Source organism: Puccinia triticina, chromosome 7A (assembly GCF_026914185.1).
Source record: "Puccinia triticina chromosome 7A, complete sequence".
NCBI classification, from domain to species: Eukaryota; Fungi; Basidiomycota; class Pucciniomycetes; order Pucciniales; family Pucciniaceae; genus Puccinia; species Puccinia triticina.
Genome location: NC_070564.1, coordinates 1,844,899 through 1,863,577, shown reverse-complemented (window position 1 = coordinate 1,863,577; position 18,679 = coordinate 1,844,899). Strand labels below are relative to the sequence as shown.

The window sequence follows — 18,679 nt, the reverse complement described above, 5'->3', positions numbered from 1 at the left end:
ATGGTCAACCAACCAAACGTGACAAGAGCCGCAACCGCCGCAGCGAAGAAGTCGAAATCCTCTTCGAGTGGTCGAGACACGACTGAAGTACATAGGTCGTTAGTACCGTTGCCGGTAGTCAGCGAGGAAGGTACAGCAGGTGAGTGGAGCGAAGTACCATCAGACCTTTCGATTTTATCTCAGGATGATTGGGAACCAGAACCGAACAACTGTGAGATTTCTCCAGGAACAAGGAAACTGATTAGATGTTCGTTATTTATATGGCATCTTCAGATAAAGATACGGTTCTGGGAGACGTACCCGTTGAAATCCGTGAGGATCCTTTAGTGTTCGATGATGAGGAAGATAACACGAGTGGAAAGGACAAGCAAGATGCTGCTGAACCAGACTTCATAGAGTTCATGAAAGCCGTTCCAGGTTAGTATATGTATGATAAACTTCTATTCCACATCGAAGATGGGAATTGACAATTTATACTGTTGTAGATGTTGGAAAGACTCCAATCGATCCGATATCAGTATTGTTGGAGCAAGCTTTGGCCGCCCAAGTATCGGGAAATACAGTTATGGCGAATGTTTTTCTAAAAGCTATTCGCGAATTGGATCCTAAGAAGCAACAGAACGTTGGTGTGGCATCAGTGGAACCAGAAGAAGAGGCGAACGATGGAGGTCTAGATTATGCTGAAGGCATTGGAGCCTCACACGATAACGTCGGTTATGCACCCTTCTTAGATGAGAATATCAAGAAGCTGCGTGGTCCACTTCCGCTTACCATTTTCAACAAAATTTGGCGAGGGAACGCGATTTCTTGGCATGTGGAGAAACGACCGAAGAATGAAGAGTCGTCGGCAGTCACGAACTATAGGGGTTACCCGTTTGTGCCAGAATGGCACATGACTCATTCTCACTGGACATTCAACCATAGAGATTTCATTCAAACTTTGATAAATGTGTATAACAATAAGAAGTTCGCTGATAAACTTTTAGAGCACAAGAAGAATGTGGATGAAATATCGGACACCAGATGCTTTATGATTGGTTTTCGATACAATATGATCATGCGTCAGATAACGTTTTCTAGCCGAGTTAACGTCAACGGAGTCCTCAAAATCCCTGATATTTCAAAAATTAAAGAAGATATTGTGGAGAGTTGCTACAATACTTGTCAAAATTTCGGCGAATTGAACTGGGATGAAAATTATTACGCACCGAACTATGGTCACTGCCATATCAATCCGATGACAGGAAATCCTTGTTTGAATTTGCAAGCCAATAATTTTCACAATACGCCAGCGTCGAACAATCATCCTATAACTCAAGGGAAGCAGTTGAATCTGAATAATCATTCGAACCAATTTGCGAAATCTCAGCAATCGACCAATGATAATCATTCGTCTCAGGAGTCGAAGAAGAGAGCTAGATCGGGTTATAAAGGGTCCCATTGGGTTGACGGTTATAATGAAAGGCGATCAAACTCGAATCCTCCGGCTAGCGGTTCAGGCTCGAACAATTCCAACAAGTAAGGATTTTTATCCTGAGTTTAAGATGATTTTATGTTGTCTCTCTTTTTACGACAATATTAAATCCATACGAGATGTTTGGCTCTTAACTTTTCATATTTTTATTTGTGTTTTTTATCACTTTTGTTTTATCTTTTCAAGGAAGATGTCCCGATTTCATTTATTTTCTTTCTGACGAACTTGTATTTTTATCAATTTTTGTCTTAAGATGTGTATCAGTTGCGGAGCAAAGGACTCTAAATTGGCCGGAGAAAGTCGAATGTGAAATGAATATTCCATTTTGGGAATACGCTTTGAAAGCAGCAAGTCTTGACGGAATTTATAGAGACATGATTCTTGGTTTTAAAGAAGGTTTTCATCAAGGGATACCAATTCACGATTTGGGATTGATTCCCTGTTATGTTCCGGCAAATCATAAGTCGGCACATCTAGCTGCGGAAAAAATAGCTAAGTCTTTCGAAAAAGAAGTAAAAGCTAGGAGGATGTTCGGTCCATTTTCAAAAAAGTTTTTGAATACAAAATTCAAATTCTTTAGGTCATCCCCGCTAGGTGCCGTAGTGAACAATGATGGGTCAGTGAGACCGATAAATGATCTGTCATTTCCGCAAAACGATCCAGATATTCCTTCGGTGAACTTGTTTGTCGATTCAGATGATTTCCAAACGACGTGGGACGATTTCAAGACAGTGGCACAATTTTTCAAGCATCTGCAGAAACCGGTAGCTTTAGCGCTTTTTGATTGGGAAAAAGCATATCGGCAAATTCCGACGCATCCGTCACAGTGGCCTTTCTTGGTTGTACAAGATCTGGAAGAAAATTTATATTTGGATACACGTATCACATTTGGGGGCGTGGCGGGATGTGGATCTTTCGGACGACCGGCGGACGCATGGAAGGAAATAATGGAGGATAAATTTGACCTAGTGAAAGTTTTTCGGTGGGTTGACGACAACCTTTTTGTGAAAAGTGCAACGTCAAAAACGAAAATGGTCGATATTGTGGATTACTCGACCCGTCTAGGCGTCCAAACAAATCAAGACAAATGTTCCGAATTCTCAGAGGAACAGAAGTTTATTGGATTCATTTGGAACGGGACGGACAAAACGGTCCGACTACCAGAAGCAAAGTTACAAGAGCGGATCAAACAAGTTGCAGTATTGTTAATTGAAGTGCAAATATTTTTGTTTAACGATATCGAAATATTGGCGGGTCGTTTGAATCATGTGGCGTACATTTTGCCGCAACTTAAGGCATATTTGAATAGCTTGTACAAATGGATGGCCGGATGGCAACATAAGTTTGCAAAAAGGTCCGCGCCGAAGGAGGTTCTGGAAGACATGGAAATATGGTATAACAACCTCCTAAATTTTGAACGGACTAGATTAATACCCGTTAGACTACCGGTGAACATTGAATGGGTAGGCGATGCAAGTACTAGTTTTGGAATCGGAATCAAGATCGGACGACTATGGTCGCAATTGAAACTGTTTGATGAAATTAGTGCAGACAGGCGGAATATTGCCTGGTTGGAAACGGTTGCTATACGCCTTGGCCTCCTGATGTTGAAAAAAGAGAAGAGGATCAAGAAGGGTTCTAATCTCATCGTATGGACAGACAATAACACAACCCTGGCCGTGATTGAGAACAAGAAATCTGGGGATGTTGCAGTCAACAACGAGTGGAAGATTATACAGTCCATACTAATGATCGAACAGATTGATTTAACAGCTAAAAGGGTCAAATCAGAAGATAACACGGCGGATGCGTTGTCAAGGGGTATAAAGGGAACACATCAAGACATTAACCGGTGCTTGTTTGAGATTCCCGAAGATTTGGGAAAAATTTTGTACCACTTTATATAATGACCGGCTTAGAGGTACTCACCTGAATCTCTTGTAGTACTGAAAACTCGTCAATTTTCCCTGATAACCTTTCCAATTGAATCAACAACTTTTGGACCAGATATAACCGTTTTCCCCGTCATTATCCTCTTCTTGCTTCTATTTCCCGTGTCCGTCTAGATATTAGTTATGAATGACCCCAAATGGGAATCAAAATTGAGCGCTTTCTTACGAAACGGTAACGTTCACGTAGCCTTACGTACCATAGATAAACACATCTTGTCGAACTGGGCGATGTCGACGCTAATCGGTTACAACTGTGCTGTGAAAAAGTTCTTGGTTTTTAAAAGTCAGACAACTTCCGCTGATTTCACCCTACCGATATCTTCAGACGACGCGGAAGAATTCTGTTTTTGGGCTGGCCGGAGTCGGTATACAAACAACACGAAGAAGATTAACTGGACCTCGGTCAAGAACTACATCTACGGATTGAAGGCGTGGCACGCCTTTCACAAGAAGAGGTTCCCTACAGTTTCCGATACGCGGATAGAATACATTTTGAAGGCTTCTGCAAAGGTTGATGCAACCATGCCCCCAAGGCAGAAGAAACCGGCGATGATGCTGAAGCATATGGTATGGTTATGCAACGCATTGGCCTCCGGGACAAAAAAGGATGTGGCGATTAGGGATTTGGTCATAGTCGCGTTCTGGGGGATGGCTCGAATCGGAGAAATCACTTATCACGATCAGATAAGACCCATCAGGATGGAACACTCCGTTCTCACATCGGATGTACGGCAGATGCAGACTGCTGTTGGCCGCAACATGTACATTACTGTTCGAAACGCGAAGACCGCCGCACCAGGAAGACCTCAAAAATTGGTCCTTCACAGCCTGACGAACATGCTTTGCCCCGTCGAGGCGATACAACGACGACTCATAGAGGCACAGGGCTCGGTCACTTCTCTGTTTGGTTACTACGAAGGGGGGATCCGGCACCACCTCACGAGGTCCGCCACCATACGCAGGATACAGGATGTACTGCGCAAGGGCGGTTTTGATGGGTTATTAGGTCACTCTTTTCGGGTCGGGGGGGCATCGTTACGCAACGCCTTGGGGGTCTCGAAAGATGACATCTGCGATTTGGGGCGTTGGAAATCTTCCTGTTATAAGCTTTACTAGAGGACAAGGCGGCTTCGCCGCTGCACATACAAGTTGTAGTTTGATTGATTCTTGAAACCACCCCACCAATACCACTTGAATTGTTTGCTAAGAGGCTCCTAGAACAAACATGTATGACCCCAACAATGTCCACTTTCAGCCTGAGTCTAATCTTTTAAGGTGGCAAAGCTCATCTCATTGTTTTGGAACTCTCCACTTGATGAGATATGTTAGACATGGGTGACCACATGGCACATATGTTTGTTACAATTGCCTCAACACTCTGCTCATTTAAATTAAGCCTCATGTCTGCTCAACTATTCACAGTAATCTTTCAATTGAAGGGTAATATTTTAGATATTCCATCACATTTAACTGCTATGCAGTGAAAAATTGGTAGAAGTAACAACCTTGAATTGATTCTGCAAGCTGAACTGACAGTCAATTATATGTCCCAAATTACAAGTTAAACCCAGTCTTTTTTCTTTTTTCTTATGACTGTAAGCTGGGCATGGTAGGGGCTGCAATACCATGATGGAGGGGAAGTGTCACGTATATTAATATAACAGATAGGTGGGCAGTAATCATTTGGAGTAAATCAGCATAAGGTGATGTGAAATAATTACATCATGATTCAAAAAATGCAGTCTCATACAGCATTCCATTCATATGAAGAGGATGAATAGAAGAAAGAATGGCTGATGGGGGTGACTATTCCAACGGCGTGGCTTAATTTTATTTACTGACTCCCTGGAGATATGATCCGGAATTTCGCTGAGTCAGAGCATATCTAAATATCGAAGTGCCGGCCGTAGCTGTTAGATCGTACCAGTTATGTTGCAAGACAATCCGCTCTGGCTCTCCTCTGCCCCTTGCACGGCCAAGAGAAGGGTATGTTGTGTGTAGGGGTGTTATTGGCTAGCCGAGCATAACATAGACAAAAAAGAAGTTGATTGAGCTCACATCAAGGACAGGTGGAGAAGGGGAATTGTATGTGGGTGTGATGAACACATACCTCATAAGGCCAAATGGTTCAACGGGAGGGAACCCTCTACCTCAGTGGGCAAGCCATCCCCCAGACCCAGATTGCCAGGGTCTCTCTCCGTCTCCGCATCTCTCCTGAGGGCCCAGTAATTTGTACAACATCAGCTCGGACTCTTGGGTGTACATAGAGTGGCAGCTCACAAATTTTGTGCAGATAGGTGGACAAATCTTTGACCATCTGTGCACAGACCAATTACATTGTCTGTCCGCTTCCGGGAGAGATTGGTCGATCCATCTCAACTGACTTCTTGGTCTGGGAAGCTCTCGGTGAGTGCGGCCCGGAAGTCGAAGAGATCTTTGTATAGATAGTAGCTGAGAGCCAGGATGGTGGTCTGCTTGTCCTGGCCATCTTCTGAGATCCGGCTGTAGCGTGTTTGGAGATGGAACCAGTAGTGGACTTGTTCAAAGTGGAAGGACTCAACAACAGCATGAACATCGACCCCGGGGCTGTATCGTTCTCAAAGCTCATCGACGATTGAATATCCCTCTCCCTCCGGGGTTGCCTCCGGCCTTAGTTCATCTAGGTAATGTATGGCCGAGGTATAGGTGGACGATAAGCGGGTGGGAAAGACCTCGGAGCTATTCGTCGAACTTGAGAACGGGTACAGGTCCTGCAAGCCTTAGGCCTGATGATGGTAGCCCAACGCGGCCGTTGAGCCCCGGCTTATCCTCGACGGATGGCTTGGCTGGGAGGGATGCGAGGAGTGATGGTGGTGGTCCTGCTGAGATGGGAATCGGGCGGGCCGTTTGAACCCGTCAAAGAGACGCAAGATCTACTCGAGGAAGTGGAGCCCGCTGCTCCGAGCACTCAGAAAGCTGCTAGCTGGCTGTATTCCTCAAAAAAACGAACCAGAGGGAGGAGTCCGAGAGGTTAGCCCGATGGAGGATGGTGAGCGCTGATATAATGGCATACTCTTGCTTCATCCTGAACGGAATCCATCTGGTTTGATTGGGGAAGAATGAGGTCGGCAAAATCTTGATGAGACTGGCGAGCTGCTGGAGCAAGTCGGGTTGCAAGTTGTAGATTTCCTCTTCGAAATAGGAGGAGGAAAATGTGGCAATCATCTCATCATCAAATTTCTGTTTGTCAAATCTGGCATTGGGTGGAATTTTTGGATGTATTAGTAAATGGGGTGTAGGAAAGAGAGGAGGGGGAGGGGAAAAACTCGCACAATCATGATACAATACGTCAGCCAGTGCAAAGATGACTATGGAATCCCACAACCGTTTGACAATCTTGGATTCGCGGGTGTGAGGAGGAACCGTCAAGCTCGGCGAGATGGGGGGCAAGGAGCTTGGCGAAGAACTTGGCCTTAGGTTTGGCAATCACCAGGTTTGGTGTGGAGGCCGCTTTGGCGCCTGCAACGGTCTCAACAGTGAACCGTTGCAAGGGCTGCGGGGTGGGTTGGGTCCAGGTGAGGCCAAATATTGGGGAAGAGAGTATGTATAAAGGCTTGAAATTCTCGAAGGCTGGTGTGTTGCCGTGGAATCAATTACAGTTACGGGACAGCGGTGTGGCGTGGCATTTGCGTGAGGGGAGAGAACGTTCTGGCCTGATGGGGAGCGGAGAGCTTAAAAGGCGGTAGCTTGGCGGTGTAGCTGTTTCCCCAGGCAATTGGAGATGCTGCACTTCCAGCTATCCATTGTCCTCAACCCCTCCGCTGTTGCGCGTGCGCAGTCTGAGGGGCAGAGAGTGGGCCCCCCACTGGTCAGCAGCCTTTGCTGCAGGCCGGGGGCCTTCATGTCCAACCTTTTTGACCCGCACGCTTGATGCGGGCTGGAGGTTGAGCCTGGGGGCACAGCACTGCTGATGTTGGAAGGCTAGGTTGAGAATAGAGAGCTGCATTTTTTGTTTTGGATTCATTGTGGATTTTGCATTGGTTTTTTGTCCAATGGGGAAACCCATGATTTTTTTTTCTCTCAGTTTGTGTACATACAGGGGGAACCCTTGAATTTTTTTTTACAGTTCTGGCAAATCTGTGTCTTTAATAAACTTGGATATCCGTGTGTACACCGAGGCCGAGTTGGCCGACACGAAGAGGATCATTGCTCATTTAAATGCTATATGGAGGCCTAGTTGAGGGGGGCCTTAAGGATCGGTACTTTGTTGTGCTTGCTTTTGTGTGCAAAATTATAAATGGAGGTTTAGGGTTTCGCGCCAAGGGCTCAGGCTCGATTTAAAAATTTTACCTGAGTTTTAGGTTTTGCCTTGCTTACCCACCTCATTTATGCTCACAAACAATACAATCTGCCGATACTCTTCTAGCCTGATTGAGTTTACAAACTACAAACTCAATTCCTCCCTAGACTCGGGTGGACTGAGAAAACCGCAAGTTTTCCTATACACCCTAGAGGAAATGGTGTGTTTTAAGTGTACTGAGTACAGTCATGAAGAACCATACACAATTCCTTGACACGAGTACTAGAAGTTTAGTACCGCGCGCAGAATGGACTGTCTGATTATGTACAGCTAGCCTAGAAGAGCTTGCGACTTCAGTCGCAAGCTCTGGAAGTTTGTGCCGCAGCGGTGAAAGTTTTGCGCAGCTGTAGGGACCGTGCACGCGGACCGTGGTCGGGGGGTCACGGGGGAGCCCGCAGGTACATAGCGCCACCGATCCCCTGCCACCCACCGCCATTGAATCCCACACCGCCGTCGCATCCACCACCGCCGTCGAATCCCCGACCACCGTTGAATCCCCCACCGCCGTCGCATCCACCACCACCGTCGAATCCCCCCCACCGCCATCCTCCTCAGCCCCACACCCCTCCCCACCGCCCCCTCATAGCCAAAGAGCAGTGCACGACTGAACCAAAAAAATACACACCCCACCACTCCCCTCACCGCCGTCGATGTATGTCAAGTATACTGCCGCATTCAAATACACCGTTGTTCGGGCGGCCCTTGATGGACAACCCCTTGCCGACATTAATGTGTCAAATGGATCCGAGGTCAGCTCTGATTCCCTCAGACACTGGCGTATTCTCTACGAAGTGACTTGCTCTGTTGTCAACAACCCGGAAACCTACGAAAGAAGAGGGCAACCCTTAGCCCTCAGCGAAGAAGAACGTGCATTCCTCTTGGAGTTGGTGACCGACGACCCAACCATCTATCTTCAAGAGATCCAGCAGTCATTATTCGAACAATTTAACCTCCAAATCTCCCTACAAACTATCTCAAACGAGCTTCACGAACGCCTCCAGCTCAGTCAAAAAACCATGAGAAAGGTAAACGCAAATCAAGACCCAACTCAACGAGCAAAGTACGTTCTACTGATGGCAACCTTTGACCCTGAATGGCTTGTCTTCACTGGTGGGTTTTATCCTTTTTTCGTCTCTCCGTGTGGTCCCAATCTCTTACAGTAACTAATGTCCCTAACACTTCTCTTTCAAAGACGAGAGCGGGGTTTGTCTGGATGCCGTAATACGCACTCGGGGCTGGGCTCCAGTGGGCGAGAGGACCTCCCGGCTTGTTGTAACCCGAGCCACCCATTGATTCAACTTGATTCCCGCCGTGGACCTTGGTGGCCTCGTTGCAGTGATGGTACAGCCCGAAAACGTCAGGCGCGTTGATTTTGAGTGTTACTTGGAGCACGTGTTGGTGAGTCAAATATTCCTTGATCCTAACTAAGCTTCCATCCAAAACTGATCATTTGATCTTTGAAGCTTCCTAATATGAACCCATTCCCAGGACCCCGAAGCATCCTCGTCATGGACAACGCCCAAATACATCACAATGGCAACATTGAACAGATCGTTGACGACCATGGATGTCTCCTTGTGTATCTTCCTGCCTATTCGCCCGACAAGAACCCAATCGAGAAAGCCTTCAGCGTCCCGAAGGCTACCTTGCGGCGACATGGAGAGCTTGATGGAGGTGAAACCGATGGGGAGGCCATTGAGGTCTTCACCAGACTTGTCTTCACACCCGAACTTATGAGAGGCCTGTTCAAAGGCTGTGGTTACACAGAATGAACAATTGTCTCCTCTTGCTCTCATCTTTTCTTCTTTCAATTGATTCCTTTCTCTTTTTTCTCGCTCTTCTCTTTCCTTCTTTTTCAATTGATTTCTTTCTCTTTTATCTTCAGCACCGTCTTTTTATTCCTCCCCTTCTACTTCTGTACATTAAATTAAAGCAAAACAAGGTTCAGATAACAGTTTGTTTGTTGTACTTTCTCTTTTAACTTTCTCTTTGTATTTTCATCCTCTCCTTTCTTTAAATGCTGCAAGTGAATTCAAACTAGTTGAGCAGTCCCGTCAAACGGCAGGGGCACGTGTTGGTCCGCAGGTGGCGTAAGTGGGTGGTGGAGCCATTCACTGTAATCGGAGGGAGAAAGGGATTGTTCATGGTTATCCATCCTCAAGCTAGATAATTTACGGATGTTATCAGTAAGGCTTATGTGCTCCTGATAGTATCAATGATAAACAGAAAATACTCACCTGCGTTGGATCGTTCCGATGGGCGGATGAAGTGGATTTGGGGGTGGTGGTTGAACGGGTGGATTCGACGGTGGTGGTGGCTGGATGGTGGTGGATGCGACGGCGGTGGGGGATTCAACGGTGGTCGGGGATTTGACGGCGGTGGTGGATGCGACGGCGGTGTGGGATTCAATGGCGGTGGTGGCTGGATGGTGGTGGGTGGCAGGGGATCGGTGGCGCTATGTACCTGCGGGCTCCCCCGTGACCCCCCGACCACGGTCCGCGTGCACGGTCCCTACAGCTGCGCAAAACTTTCACCGCTGCGGCACAAACTTCCAGAGCTCACGACTGAAGTCGCAAGCTCTTCTAGGCTAGCTGTAATGCAAAATTTCCTCACCAAAATATTTTTATGATTTTATGATTTATGCATGCATAAAATTATGCAAACCAACTTTGAACACCATAATTGCATGAGGGCCCGTTTGGAGCCAATATGATCCAGGCAATATATGAGTTTTTTTGCATGACATCCTATGTGACATCTGATCAGGTCCGCCAAAACTTGATCAGATGTCACAAGTTTCCAGATTATATTGTGCAATTATATTGGCTCCAAACGGGGCCTTAATATATACCCCTAATATTTATGCTGACACCAAACAAAGCCTTGGCCACTACTAAATGCCCAGTGGCTGATCTGCTCATTTCTCTGCACACTGATCAAAATTCTGCTTACTCCTACATGAGCCCAGTTCAAGTTGGATTCTTAATGCTATATTTATTACATTTGGTATCAAAAGTTTGCAGAGTATTTGAGCTGGGAAAATTCTTCTGGGACCACTATTTCTGATTGTTGAGAAAATAGGGTGATATTAATGACAATATTTGATGAAAATAGTATTCAAGACAGCAATGTGAACTGGGTGATTGCCACATCAATTCTTGGCCAATGATTTGGAATGTTAACTTTGTCATGTCATCATTTCAAGGTGTAAAATGTTTGGATGTCAGACTGTTATTGGTGTACAGATTAGAATCATATATGCAGCCAATGGGCAATGAGGGAAGGCGAAATAACATTTTTCCTGGTGTTGATCTAAAACATTTTTTTGTACATGCTAGTTTGTAAATTGTCTACATACAGAGTGAATTGGTTATGGAAAACAGTTTAGGTTGGAGATGTATGTACATGAAAGAAAAAAATGATTCAAAGAAAAGAATTTTGTTTGACAGAGGGTGGTATGGGAAATGCTGGGGTTTCAATAGTTTTACATGTGTAATGATGGCTGCATGAACATGTGGTATGTAATCATACACAAAGCAAAGATTCATTTTCATGGCTTTCCACTGCCTCCACCAATCTTGGGGAAAAATCCATCTTGAATGAGTGCTTCCATTGCCGGAGTTGGTTTGAAATTGTTGTCAAAAAGAGTAGCTTCTCCAAACCCTGTAAAAAAAGGCAAAGTAAGTTTGGGGTTTCCCAAACTCGTTCAAGCATATGCAGTCAACCTTACCTGGGAATACATTATTGTGACCGATCCATGAATCCTTGGGAGTTACTCCCCAGGTAGTAACTGAAACACATCCCCTCACCTGCCTACATGTCTCATAAACAAGTTTATAAGCATCCGTTTTTTTCTTTACATCTGCATCACTTGGCTTTTGCTGGCCTTTCATATCAATTCGGATGTCCACTTCTGTGAGGGCCACATTTAACCCTTCAATTTTAAATCAATGTTTACCAGATAATTAATATGTGAACAAGATAATAAAAATACTGAATATAGCCAGCGAAGCATGTCATACCTTCTTTTGTAAAACGCTCCAAATTTTGCTTGAAGTCTGTAGGGGAAACCAATCATCAAACATCAAATGATTTTCTCGGATAGACCAACTTTGCACAAAATTTGCTGCTCGACACAATAGGATTATGACTATACCTTTTGGGACTGTTGGGTCATCTCCTTGATTTACAATAAAGTGGCATTGAAATCCTACGGCATCTAGAAGTCCAGCCTTATGAAGGTCGGTAGCAATGCGAAGCATGCCAGTTGATTTGGCATTTATACCCTCAGTACTGACATCATTCACTAAAAAAAATAACTTTGGGTCAGTACATAAATCTCAAGTGCTGCTTTGATAAGCTTATCACTTCTCCAGATAAAAATTAATGAGAAGAATCAAAACCATTTACTAAAGAGCAGCATGCCGGGGGCGGATTTATCGCGGACTTGCTTGGCGTGGGTAAAAACTTTTGTGAGCCATTTGTCTCCAAGTGCCTTGTACCAGGGGTTGTCCTTGGCTAGAGCACCCTGGTCGTCCAGAATCTCATTGACAATATCAGCTCCTATGGCTTGTGGACCATACTGACTGATTACTTTCTCCAGGATTGCGTTCATTTTTTTTTCGAGGTCATCTGGCTTCAAATCGCCCACCCATTTTGGATTTTGGTCCTTGCTGCAAAAGAAAACACCAAGTTTGAGCACCACATCAATTAAAAGAAAGTGATCGACTTGTGGAACCTACGCAAAGAAAGTGTGTATGCGAAGCTGTTTCTTGTAATCCTTAGCATATCTGGCAATTTCATCACTAAAATAAGACCAGGGAGAGTGGTGTTGGTAGATGAATGAACTATGGGAAGGAGAGAGAAATGGTCAAAGAGGAAGTGGGACGAACGCAAGATCAAATGTGTACTGGTCTTTATTTTCTTCCAAGAAGCTCCATTTCATTTCTACGATGATCCCAGATTTACTCAATCCTATATTCAGGAACATGGGCACCCTCAGAGAGAATTACTTACCATTTCCAGGCGTTACGACCGCGAAGTAGTCCGTAACAACCTTCTTGTATCGACCCTGGGTATCCACAGGATCGTTGGGTTCGTTTGGATTTTTACCCTTCAGCCCATCAGCAGTTATTCCGATCCCCATCAGCAGTTTATCTCCTGCCTTCGGCTTCGGTTTAGGGTCAGGTGTTTTCTCCGTGCCCTCAGGTTTTGGCTTCGGTTCAGGTTCAGGCTTTGGTACATGTTCGGCATCACGATCCGGATTCCCTGCATCGGGGGCGGGAGCCGCGATCGTCAACGAAATCAGTGCGAAAATGCCAAGTAAGAGGAGGAAAACACGCAATCGCATTGACTTCATCTTGAATGCCTCAAAGACTAGAAAATTTTGCTATGATGTTTGTGTAAAAGTGGAAAGGCTGAAAGAGCTCTAAAGTCGCCTTCTGGAGAAGAAAGCATTTTGGAGAGGGAAAGGGCCCCCTATTTATAATAAGCATTTTGATGGCTGCACTAGGGCGAGAGTAGTGAAACTTGCAGTTGCTGCTTTGCTCGGCTAGATCAGGAGCATCACGGAGCCCAGTCATCGGTCGACAACACTCGACAAGGGGTCTCATCCAAATGACCATCACGCAGACGCGCTACCATATATCGGTAACCAGTCTTCGCTGCGTCAACGGAAGGGATGAGGATGGCATCCGATCCCGCTCGGGCTGTCAGTTGCTGGTTTGAGAATATCATGGCAATGTGATCACTCCAGTCGGCCACATTCTTGAGTCTTGTATCTATGAAGGGATGTGGGTTCCTAGGTTTATCAAAAGCTTAATCGCGACCAACACCGGGCGACCGGAAGCCCTCGCAATCAGACCTTACCTACCAGCTCCATACAGACTGGGGAAGTCTTGCCTTGCTCTGTCTCCAGGAGATTTCGATACACAGTAGAGCTCGAAGGATGCTGACATGTACGCAACTTGTTGGACTTCAACATTGACAGCATTACTTATCCCTTCCAAGTTCCAGCAACGTTGCAGGAACTGGTTGCAGGAACTGGAGCATTGGAAGAACAGTCGGGTTCCGAGTCAGGATGTAAACGGGTCGGGTTCGGGTCGGAAAACAGTGCCCGAACCCGACCCGAGGTAAATGTCGGGTCGGGGCGGGTCGGGTCAAAATCTCCACCTGAGTAGTTGGCATATTCCCTCCTTGAAGGATCGTTCCCGCGCGCGCGGGGGACATCCTTCAAGGGTGTGTTACACCCAATAGCGGCATGCCAAACTTGCCAAACATGGCAGTTTGGCTGCCATACCTCGCGCGACTTGAAGTTCGGATTTCGACGAAGTCGGAATCCGACAACATCCCACCTCTCAACCACCCCAACCAGCCCTTAGGTTAGGTCCTGGGTTAGGTCCTGGGTTAGGTCCTGGGTTAGGTCCTGGGGGGGATATGAAAAAATGTTGACAAGAGGAACGAAGTCGATCGACTTTTGCAAAGTCGATCGACTGTAAATGGCAGCCAAACTGCCATGTTTGGCAAGTTTGGCATGCCGCTTGTAATGACTGAACATTTTGTTGATTAATATTTAGACATCTTTCAGATTTACAAATAGGAGCGTTCATAATATGTAAGTGTCATGCGCTTTAAAAATTATGAAATGTTTATGCCAGTTTTGAGATAAATTATTGTTGTTTTTATTAGTTATTACCCAGTTGTTTTACAAATGTAGCTCGTCATCATTCTTATATATTTTACCTTGTATTTGTTCTTTGTCCCCTTTTTCTTTCTTTCTTCATCTCGTTATCTTTGTTCTTTATTTCTCATTCTTATCGGAAAATACTAAAGTAACTATTCAACACGAGAGACACCTCATTCCAAAAAAAAAAAAAAAAAAAAAAAAGGGGTGGATGGAATGAGTTGACCTCTTTGGAAGCAAAGATGCAACTGGCGGTTAAATTATCGGTCGATGTGCCTTGTGTGGCGTTGATTAGTCAACGACGAGCTGCTCCTCCTCCGGTTCCTCGATTGGAGGCGCGAATCACTAGTGCCCCAGTAAAGCCTTTACCTCCCGCGGTTCCTATGGATTTGGATGCGATGGAGGCAGCAGATGGGTTTTCTTTTGCAAACTTCAGAACGGAATGTCGCAAGTGGCACATTTGTATCCGCTGCGGTGAAAATTACGATGAAGAACACGAATCCATTCATGGTTGCCCTCTCCCCGATGATCAGCGTTTGAAACGTGCGGACATTCTCCAGTTGTGGCGAGATATGGGAGGGACGCTCAGAGAGGATTCCCCTTCGGTTTCGCAACATGATAGGCGATCTGAAACTCCGCGTGAGTTTCGTCGCGGATCAACAGTCGGGAAAGGAAAGAAGAGAGAATCGGTTTTGGAAGTTGCTCATCAAGGACCGGCGAAGCGCTTGCATTCTGAATCTCCGGTGACTGCTAGTTCTTCTGGTAGTTTTGTTCCTGCAGGACCTACGGTTGGTTTGGGTTCTGGCGGTCCTGTGGCTGGTCCCTCTCGTCAGCCTCATTCAGCTCCTGTTGCGCCAGTGGATTCCATTTCAGCGGAGCCATGGTCTATCAGCGAAATCTTATTTCATCGTCAAATGATGGAGGCGGAATATGATGATAAGGAAGGAGAAATAGATCGTAAGTCTTTCAAGTTGATTAAGAAACCTAATATTTTTAGCAATCACCCATTTTTTGATGGGAAACTTCTTGTGAGGAAGAATGAACTAATCAACGTTTCTGTACTTGTTGATTTGGGGGCATCAACCTCTTTCATTGATGAACAATTTGTATTTCAGAATAAATTAACGGACTTACTTCGCGCACTGCGAGAAACTCTTCGCGCACTGTGGGGGTCGTCGTCTCGACGTCCCGCCCCCAGTGCGCGCTTTCGCCACGGCTCTTTGCGCACTGTGCATTACCCCCAAAAAACGGCTTGCATTTCTTGAGATATTTTTTGATGAATAAATAGAATGACTTTTTATGATCCCCCTAAAAAATAATCAAGTCATTTAGGGGTCTCCTTGAGCCTAGAGAAAATTGACATGAAAAAATCATATTTTAACGCGGCAGGGACCTGTAATACCGCTTCCTGTGCCCCAGTAGCCCCAAAAATTTCACAGTATCATGGTACATGTGCAAATTCATGACCTGATAATTTTCAGAATTTTCACCAGCTTTCCTTTAGCCCAAATAGGTATTGCGTTTATTATTTTGCGTATATGTATAACTTTTTTGTTACACACAACAAAGGTACAAAATTTTGAGAGCACAGAGAAATATGCTTCAAATTAATTCCCTGAAATTCCTAGCAATAGTGTGTCATTATAAAATGAGATATAAGGGGTGCGCAGCAGGCTTAGTAGGAAAATTACTGCTAACTGTATAGCTTTTTTGTTACACACCCAAACAGTCCCAAAATTTCAGAAATGTTTTCATTGTGGATATTCTCCGCGCCATAAATTTCTTGGCAATAGTGTGTCATGATAACATGAGATATAAGGGGTGCGCGGCGGGCTTAGTAGGAAAATGGCGGCTACATGTATAGATTTTTTTTTACATGCTGAAACAGTCTGAAATTTTCAGGACTGTTTCAATTTTGCATATTCTCCGCGCCATAAAGCTCTTAGCAATAGTGTGTCATTAAAACATGAGATAAGTTAGCAGTCATTTTCCAACTAAGCCCGCCGCACTACATCTCATGTTATCATAACACACTATTGCCAAGAAATTTATGGCGCGGAGAATATCCACAATGAAAACATTGCTGAAATTTTGGGACTGTTTGGGTGTGTGACAAAAAAGCTATACAGTTAGCAGTAATTTTCCTACTAAGCCTGCCGCGCACCCCTTATATCTCTGGGAAAAATTCTGAAAATTATCAGGTCATGAATTTGCACATGTGCCATGATACTGTGAGATTTTTGGGGCTACTGGGGCATAGGAAGCGATATTACAGGTCCCTGCCGCGTTAAAATATGATTTTTTCATGTCAATTTCCTCTAGGCTCAAGGCAACCCCTAAATGACTTGATTATTTTTTAGGGGGATCATAAAAAGCCATTCTATTGATTCATCAAAAAATATCTCAAGAAATTCAAGCCGTTTTTTTGGCGGAAAATGCAGTGCGCGAAGAGCCATGGCAGAAGCGCGCACTGGGGGCTGGACGTCGAGACGACGACCCCCACAGTGCGCGAAGAGTTTTCCGCAGTGCGCGAAGTAAGTCCGTAAATTAAAGATTAAAGATTTAGAATTCGGGCTTCAAGTTCGATCGTTCGATGGTTCCGCTCCTGTTTCTGGCGACGTTTTTCACTTTATAGATGGTTTTATTTTGATCCCTACTGTTAAGGGCAAATTTCTTCACTCTTCCGTGCGTTTACATGTCACTAAGTTGTCTTCAGCGTTGATTATCTTAGGCAGTACCTGGTTGAGTGCCACCAATACTTTTATTGGTGGGATTGGAAAAGATATTGTTATTCATGGCTGCGAGATTTCCGCTTCAGGAGAGGAACCGCCTAAGGGTTCTTGTTTGTTAGATGAGTTTTCTGATGTTTTTGTGTCTGAAAGTCTGGCTTCTCTTCCACCTCATCGTTCAGGTTTTGATTGTGAAATTAATTTGAAAGACAATGCTATTCCCCCTTTCGGGAAAATGTACAATTTAAGTAAGACTGAGTGAGATCAACTGAAGAGCTATATTGATGACAATTTAAAGAAAGGGTTTATTCAAGTGTCTTCTTCTGCAGCGGCCTCCCCAATTTTTTATGTTAAGATGGAAGGAAAGGCTGATCGACCTTGTGTCGATTATTGGTTGCTAAATGGTATGACTATCAGGGATTCCTATCCTCTTCCGGTTATCTCTCAGTTGCTAAATAACTTACATGGTTGTAGATTTCTTTCAAAAATTGATCTTAAAGCAGCGTTTAATCTTTTAAGGGTCGCTGAGGGTCACGAGTGGAAAACAGCTTTTCGTACCCCGTGGGGTTTATACGAGTATCTTGTGATGCCTTTTGGGTTGGCCAATGCTCTCGCCACTTTTCAGCGTTTCATACAACACGTCTTGCGTGAGTATTTAGACGTTTTCTGTTTTGTATACATTGATGACATTTTGATTTTTTCACGAACAGAAGAATCACATTTCGATGATTTACGCAAGGTATTAGGAAAATTGAGAGAATATTCTTTAAAGGCTTCTTTGTCTAAATGTGAGTTTTTTTGTCCTAAGGTTACGTTTCTAGGTTTTGATATTACGGATGAGGGTTTAAAGATGAATAAACGCAAGTTAGAAACAATCCAAGATTGGCCTTATCCTTCCAATTTGAAGGGTTTGCGAAGATTTCTGGGATTTACTAATTTTTACAGGAAGTTTATTCCAAAATTTTCGCAGGTAGCGGGCCCTTTAACGACATTGACTCAAGAGAAAATTGGAAATACTGTGGGTTTTCGGACGGACGACTTGTTAGCGGCTTTTGAAGAGCTGAAGAGGTTGTTCTTAGAAGAACCTTTATTAAAGAATTTTGACTTTGATAAACCGTGAATTGTTCATTGCGATGCATCGGGTTTTGCCATAGCAGCAGTTTTGAGTCAGAAGGATATTCACGGACAGATTTTTCCAGTGAGTTATGTTTCTTGAAAGCTAACTGATTGTGAACGTTCGTGGCCTATTTTCGACATTGAGCTTTTAGCAATAGTGGCTGCGTTTGAGGATTGGAGGGCTTGGTTAATGGGGACAACATAACCGGTACAAGTTTTCTCTGATCATTCTAATCTTTTACATTTCCGAACTGCTGAATATCTTTCTCCAAAGCAAGCGCGTTGGGCAGGGTTTTTAGATAACTTTCATATGTTAATTTATCATATTGCGGGTTCAAAAAATCCAGCGGACGGTCCAAGTCAAAGAGATGATTTCGTGGGTTTTCG

At 44.6% G+C, this 18,679-nt stretch overlaps 3 protein-coding genes across 3 annotated transcripts; 1 reads left to right on the top strand and 2 right to left on the bottom strand.

The window, feature by feature from the left end:
* PtA15_7A227 (uncharacterized protein) lies at positions 1-1,522 on the top strand (the record flags this gene model as incomplete). The annotated part of the gene is made up of 4 exons (XM_053170812.1): positions 1-211; positions 274-417; positions 486-622; positions 1,370-1,522. The coding sequence occupies 4 exons, from the start codon at positions 1-3 to the stop codon at positions 1,520-1,522; spliced, it is 645 nt and encodes a 214-aa protein (XP_053022056.1).
* Positions 1,523-5,801: 4,279 nt separating this feature from the next.
* PtA15_7A226 (uncharacterized protein) lies at positions 5,802-6,630 on the bottom strand (the record flags this gene model as incomplete). The annotated part of the gene is made up of 2 exons (XM_053170811.1): positions 5,802-5,928; positions 6,416-6,630. The coding sequence occupies 2 exons, from the start codon at positions 6,628-6,630 to the stop codon at positions 5,802-5,804; spliced, it is 342 nt and encodes a 113-aa protein (XP_053022055.1).
* Positions 6,631-11,315: 4,685 nt separating this feature from the next.
* PtA15_7A225 (uncharacterized protein) lies at positions 11,316-12,911 on the bottom strand (the record flags this gene model as incomplete). Its single annotated transcript, XM_053170810.1, has 8 exons — positions 11,316-11,428; positions 11,496-11,578; positions 11,760-11,823; positions 11,922-12,071; positions 12,176-12,438; positions 12,508-12,570; positions 12,658-12,712; positions 12,782-12,911. 8 exons carry the CDS (start codon positions 12,909-12,911, stop codon positions 11,316-11,318), a joined length of 921 nt encoding a protein of 306 aa, XP_053022054.1.
* Between the last annotated feature and the right edge of the window lie 5,768 nt (positions 12,912-18,679).